This window comes from Rhipicephalus microplus, chromosome 7 (genome assembly GCF_043290135.1).
Source record: "Rhipicephalus microplus isolate Deutch F79 chromosome 7, USDA_Rmic, whole genome shotgun sequence".
Classification (NCBI taxonomy): domain Eukaryota; kingdom Metazoa; phylum Arthropoda; class Arachnida; order Ixodida; family Ixodidae; genus Rhipicephalus; species Rhipicephalus microplus.
The window spans coordinates 163,779,589-163,786,634 of record NC_134706.1 but is presented as its reverse complement, the minus strand read 5'-3'; the positions used below and the strand labels follow the sequence as shown (position 1 = coordinate 163,786,634).

General features: G+C 46.4%; 1 protein-coding gene across 1 annotated transcript; it reads left to right on the top strand.

Annotated features, from left to right (window-relative positions):
- The first annotated feature begins 698 nt into the window (after nt 1-698).
- On the top strand, nt 699-4,068 carry LOC142767699 (uncharacterized). Its single transcript, XM_075869891.1, has one exon. It carries the CDS (start codon nt 731-733, stop codon nt 2,531-2,533), a length of 1,803 nt encoding a protein of 600 aa, XP_075726006.1. The 5' UTR covers nt 699-730; the 3' UTR covers nt 2,534-4,068.
- Nucleotides 4,069-7,046: the final 2,978 nt, after the last annotated feature.

Here is a 7,046-nt window from a genome sequence, read left to right as displayed (position 1 = left end):
TTCGCGTTCACCGTCGCCCAGCCGCCGCACGTCACCGCACCACCGGCAGTACTCTGGCCCAACGCGGGGCCGGTCTCCTAGCCCGTATCCGGGAAACTAAGGGCAGCAACCGGTGGAGGTGCGGTTGCTGTGCGACGAACTACCGAAGATCCTCCGACGACGACGACGCCGCGACGGAGCTTTCCGAACACAACGCCAGCCAGGCAAAGCCCTGACGGCGAAAGCTCATTTACCGAAGGTGGACTGACGACGCACCATGGAAGCAGCGGAACAAGCCGACGCAGCCGTGACCCGACGCCACGCCCTAACTGTAATGCGAGACGGCGAACTAGCGACCTCGACGTTCTTATCGACGGCCACAGTGTGACTGCTCTCGTCGATACTGGAGCCGACTATTCTGTCATCAGTGGGTCGTTCGCCGCGAAGTTAAAGAAAGTTAGGACAGCTTGGAAAGGCCCTGAAATCCGCACAGCCGGAGGTCATCTCGTAACGCCTGCAGGAATCTGCACAGCGAGAGTCACCATTAACGGCCGTATTTATCCTACAGACTTCGTAGTCCTACAGCGTTGCTCGAGAGATGTCATCCTTGGCATGGACTTCTTATGCCTCCATGGTGCTGTCATCAACCTAAAAACAAAGTCGATAACGTTCACAAACAAAGTCGATAACGTTCAAAAACAAAGTCGATAACGGACACGGCGCTCTTCTCGGCCGTCACTCACTCTGTTCAATGTATCAGGTGCTGATCGGGCTCATGGCAGCGGCGGCGACGTATGCTACACCCGTGGCATTTCGACCGATCGACACATGGCCAGCGGCTCTTGGCATTCCACAAGCGACTACGCATGATCTACTAGATTCACCAAGCACCTCGGAGCGGTGCCATCTGCGCATCGAAACGAGCTGGATGACAAAGCATCGTGGTACGCTTCCGGATCCGCCTACTGCTGGCTACAAAAGGGAGCCCCTGAACCAATGCCCACTGGGACACGGCGCTCTTCTCGGCCGTCACTCACTCTGTTCAATGTATCAGGTGCTGATCGGGCTCATGGCAGCGGCGGCGACGTATGCTACACCCGTGGCATTTCGACCGATCGACACATGGCCAGCGGCTCTTGGCATTCCACAAGCGACTACGCATGATCTACTAGATTCACCAAGCACCTCGGAGCGGTGCCATCTGCGCATCGAAACGAGCTGGATGACAAAGCATCGTGGTACGCTTCCGGATCCGCCTACTGCTGGCTACAAAAGGGAGCCCCTGAACCAATGCCCACTGGGACACGGCGCTCTTCTCGGCCGTCACTCACTCTGTTCAATGTATCAGGTGCTGATCGGGCTCATGGCAGCGGCGGCGACGTATGCTACACCCGTGGCATTTCGACCGATCGACACATGGCCAGCGGCTCTTGGCATTCCACAAGCGACTACGCATGATCTACTAGATTCACCAAGCACCTCGGAGCGGTGCCATCTGCGCATCGAAACGAGCTGGATGACAAAGCATCGTGGTACGCTTCCGGATCCGCCTACTGCTGGCTACAAAAGGGAGCCCCTGAACCAATGCCCACTGGGACACGGCGCTCTTCTCGGCCGTCACTCACTCTGTTCAATGTATCAGGTTAGTTATTTATGCCGTTGTAATTGCTTTAGAAGCAGTGATGACATGCTTCTTAGAGTGTCGTGTCCCATTAACGGTAAATGGCTTATCTGGACGTGCTATGCTGTTTCTCGCGAGTGTATGGCTGCCGCATTGAATTGGTCTGTCTTGGAGGGTTACGATGTGGCCTCTCAGACATTACTACTCTTGGCTGGTGACATAGAACAAAACCCTAGCCCTATGTCTGTGCCTGAGCGAGAACAGATAAGTAAAATCGAAGAAATGCTAAAGGTGCTACAGTCAGGGCAGGTAACCGTGTTGGAAAAGCTGTCGGGCATTGCTAAAACTCAGGATGAGCTTCGGAAAAAGCTGGACGACGTGATTACTAAAACTAATGTAATTGAAAAGCGCCTTACTTCACTAGAGGAAACAGAAAAGAAGTTCGCTGACAAACTAGACGACTTAGAAAACAGAAGCCGGAGAACAAACTTGGTATTCTTTGGAATACCAGATAGTCATCCAAAGGAAACTTGGGAAGAATCCGAAAATCTAGTTAAGTCTGTCTGTACGGATGTATTAAAGCTGGAAAATATAGCAATAGAAAGGGCTCATCGTCTCGGGGCCTACAAAACAGAAAGAATTCGTCCAATAATTGCTAGCTTTTCAGGATCGAAATCAAGAGAATCTGTTCTGCGAAATGCATACAGATTCAAGGGGACGTCATACAGCGTATCAGAAGACTTCAGCAAGGCAGTTCAAGAAAAACGCCGGCAGCTTTGGAAGTACAGTAAAGAAAAACAGCTCGACAAGAAAAATCGTGTACATTTAAGTTACGATAAGCTGGTAATCAATGGACAAGCATTTGCCTGGGATACTGACATGCACCAACCAGTTCCTCTTCGGGCGCATGCTCAGATATTGGGGCGGAAATGACATGATCATTCTAGCTTAAGAACAAATGGGAAATATACCATCACAAAAAGCTTTACACCAGTATTGTTGGTGGTCAATTGTCGAAGCCTAAAAAACAAAACTGATGAGTTTACAATCTTACTTGAAACGGTGAAAGCGCAAATCGTTATGGGTACCGAATCATGGCTTGACGACACAGTATTGGATGTAGAAATATTTCCGCCAGGTTTTACAGTGTACCGTAAAGATAGAAACAGGCACGGTGGTGGCGTGTTTCTTTTAATTTCAAGTAGCCTTGCCAGCGAAGAAGTTGTTTTTGATAATGAAACTGAATCAGTATGGTGCCGCGTCCAATTTCCCCAGGGAAACAACATCGTTTTTGGATCATTTTACCGCCCACCTGACCACAACAATGAATCTTTGATTCAACTTTCCGACATACTATCACAAATATCTCACTGCGTAATACTGGGAGGGGATTTCAATCTGCCCGATATGAAATGGGATTCCGACTGTGTAGCCCCACAAAAAAATCGAAATTGTTCTGCCTTTTCAGAACTAATGAGTGTCTATGGGCTACAACAATATGTGAACGAACCAACTCGGATTAACGCTTTACTAGATCTTTTACTAAGCAATGACGAAAATGTTATTGTTCACACAAACGTATGTCCAGGAATTAGTGATCATAGTTGCGTTGTTGCAGAGTTAAACGTTTCTAGAATACCTGCGTGTAAGCAAACCCCTCGAAATGTTTGCATGTACGACAGAGGGGACTTTAATGCCATTTCCGAAGAGCTGGTCTTGTATTATCCCACTTTTTTATGCATATCGGAGTCATGCGGCATGGATGAATTGTGGCAAATTTTCCGTGACAAGGTTACAGAGCTGGTGAATATGTACGTACCTCAGAGGTGTCTAAGATGCAGAAAGAGGCACAAACCCTGGTTCAACTCTGAGATACGCAAACTTGTTAGAAAAGCAGCGAATGCCCATAAAAGGTTTCTTAAAAAGAGAACAGCACTAAATAAAACAAAGCTCAAAAGTGTAAACAAAGAGCTTAAGTTAAAACTAAAACAGGCAAAGCGTGTCTTCTTTGACAAGCTAAACACAGACTTGAAGTGTAATCCAAAATTCTTTTGGAAGTATGTCAAGAGCAACAGAAAAGACGACACAGCTATCCCTGACCTTTTAACCCAGGAAAAAACTATAACGGATGACTTGGAGAAAGCTGAAGCATTTAACGCCTATTTTCAGTCAGTGTTTTCAAAAAGAACTGAACACTCTCCAATGCTACCTTCAAAAAATATTGGTAATGAAATGGCGGAAATTGAAATCGATTACGCTGGTTTGGATAGTCTGCTGCGTACTCTGGACACCTCTAAGGCTACAGGGCCTGACGGTATATCATCTCATGTACTTAAAAAGTGTCACGTTATTATCGCACAATATTTATGCATAATGTACAAGTTGTCTCTAGACACCGGCGTTATTCCAAGGGATTGGAAAACAGCCAATGTGGTTCCTGTACATAAGGCAGGAAGCAAGAAACATGTACAAAATTATCGTCCCATATCCTTAATTTCAACCTGTTGCAAACTATTAGAACATGTTATTTATAGCGCATTGTTCAAATATCTCGAATCTACTCATTTTTTTGCCCGCTCCCAGCATGGATTTCGGCAGGGTCGTTCATGCGTCACGCAACTAACTGAATTTCAGCATGACGTACTGACTGCGCTTGACCGTAACAACATTGTTGATGCATTATTTCTCGATTTTCGCAAGGCATTTGATACGGTCCCACATAATCTGTTAGATATTAAACTGGCTTCACTGAATATTAATGCTAAGCTGCAAACCTGGCTACGGAATTACTTAAGTGGTCGTAAACAGTGTGTTGTTTTAAATTCTAAAACGTCTTCATATGTAAACGTGACTTCAGGCGTGCCACAAGGTAGCGTTCTAGGTCCGCTGTTATTTTTGGTTTATATAAATGATATAGCATATAACATAAAATCTTGCATAAAATTATTCGCAGACGATTGCATCATCTACCGTCACATTACTTCAATCACAGACACTGAACTATTGCAAGATGACTTAAACACGGTAACACATTGGTGCTCCACGTGGAATATGTGCTTAAATATCTCGAAGTGCAACCACATCAGCTTTGCAAAGAACATTTCAAAAATCCAGTGCACATACAGTATTAATGGCGAGGCAGTCAAAAAGGTGCCCGAGTGTAAATATTTAGGAATTTACTTGACAGAATCGTTCCATTGGAACAGACACATAGACCAAATGATCTCAAAGGCTAGTAGAACGTTGTTTTTTATTCGTAGAAACTTTCACTGTGCAACAAAAGAAGTGAAAGAAACTCTTTACTTCCTTCTTGTCAGGTCTATACTTGAATATGCTTGTGTTATCTGGGACCCGGCTCAAAAGTATCTTGCAAAAACAATAGAAAAAGTCCAAAACCAGGCAGCCCGTTTCGTCAGCAACAACTACGACCCATTCGCTAGTATGTCAGAAATAAAGGCCATATTAGGCTGGGAAACTCTAAAATCTAGAAGACGGAAACTTCGATTAAAACTTCTGCATAGCATATATTATAACCTAACAGGAATTAATAAGTCTGAATACCTACTAGCACCAACATATCGTTCCACAAGATGCCAACACTCACATAAAATACAAGAATACGCGTACAAAACCACTACTTTTGCCAACTCCTCCTTTTTAAAAACAATTAGAGACTGGAATGAACTTCCCGAAGGTATAGTGAACTTGAGTGACAACAGCGCTTTTTTCTCATCGTTGTGAAATTGTGACATATGTACTTCTCTTTTGGTACCTGTTGTCATGTGCAATATTGTACTAAAATATTTTTTATTTTTATATGTTGTTACAATTGAATTTTTTCACTATGTTTGGCGTCTTATCGCAGAAATGTTTCCTATGACTTCTTTTGTATACCCCCCTGCAGTAATGCCACTACGGCGTTGCAGGAACTATGTAAATAAATAAAATAAATAAAACGTTATCCACAGAAGAAGCACTACCGCCGCGCACGCCGTCAGGACACCACGCCTTGAATGTGCTGGAAGAAAAAGTCACCATTCCGCCTCGCTCAAGCGTCATTATTTCAGTCGGCGCTCCCAAATCACCTGACTTGGAAGGCGTCGTTGAAGGCAGTCAGCATCTGTTGGTCACCCGAAATATTTGCGTCGCAAGAGGAATTGCAGAGCTGCGGGGAGGCAAAGCAACGGTTTTGCTCACGAATTTCAACAATGAGTACAAACATGTGAACAAAGGAACAACGGTCGCATACATCGAAGAAATTGTCGAAGCCACCAGTGCTTTCGCCCTCGCCGATTCTGCGGAACCTGCTCAGAGGAACCAAGCCCCTCCCATAGCTTTCGACGTTAATCCCAGACTTCCGAACGATAAGCAAGAACAGCTCAAGGCCCTGCTCCTGCAATACGAAGATTGCTTTTCGTCGTCATCGAAAATTCGGCAGACCCCAATCACGAAACATCGCATCATAACCGAAGAAAATGCCAGACCACTCCGTCAGAGTCCGTACAGGGTTTCGACGCGAGAACGTGAGGCCATGAAGAGACAAGTTGATGAAATGCTGCGGGATGACATTATCCAGCCGTCCAAGAGTCCATGGGCATCCCCCGTGGTGTTAGTGAAAAAAAGGATGGGACCCTACGTTTCTGCGTCGATTATCGCCGCCTGAACAAAATCACAAGAAAGGACGTGTATCCCCTCCCACGAATAGACGACGCACTTGATCGGCTCCATAACGCCAAGTACTTTTCGTCAATGGACCTCAAGACTGGCTATTGGCAAATCGAAGTCGACGAAAGAGACCGAGAGAAGACGACGTTTATAACACCGGACGGCCTCTTCGAGTTTAAGGTGATGCCCTTCGGCCTTTGCTCAGCGCCTGCAACGTTTCAACGCGTTATGGATACAGTACTGGCAGGATTGAAGTGGCAGACTTGCCTTGTGTATTCGGACGACGTCGTCGTGTTTTCCTCGAGTTTCGACGAGCATCTTCGGCGCCTTGAAGCTGTACTTCAAGCCATCAAGACTTCCGGACTCACACTGAAGCCAGAAAAGTGCAGATTTGCGTATGAAGAGCTCTTGTTTCTGGGGCACGTTATCAGCAAGTCTGGAGTTCGTCCTGATCCACGGAAAACAGCTGCCATCGCCGACTTCCCGCTGCCCACTGACAAGAAAGCCGTGCGCCGATTTCTGGGCCTGTGCGCCTATTATAGGCGGTTCGTGAAAAACTTCGCCCGCATCGCCGATCCTCTCACTAACCTTACCAAGGCCGACGTGGAGTTCAAGTGGGAAACGCCACAGGAACACGCTTTCCAGGAGCTTAAACATCGCCTCCAGACGCCTCCGTTACTTGCCCATTTCGACGAATTCGCCGAGACAGAAATACATACTGACGCAAGCAGCGTAGGTCTTGGCGCCGTTCTTGTGCAGAGGGCTGACGGACTTGAAAGGG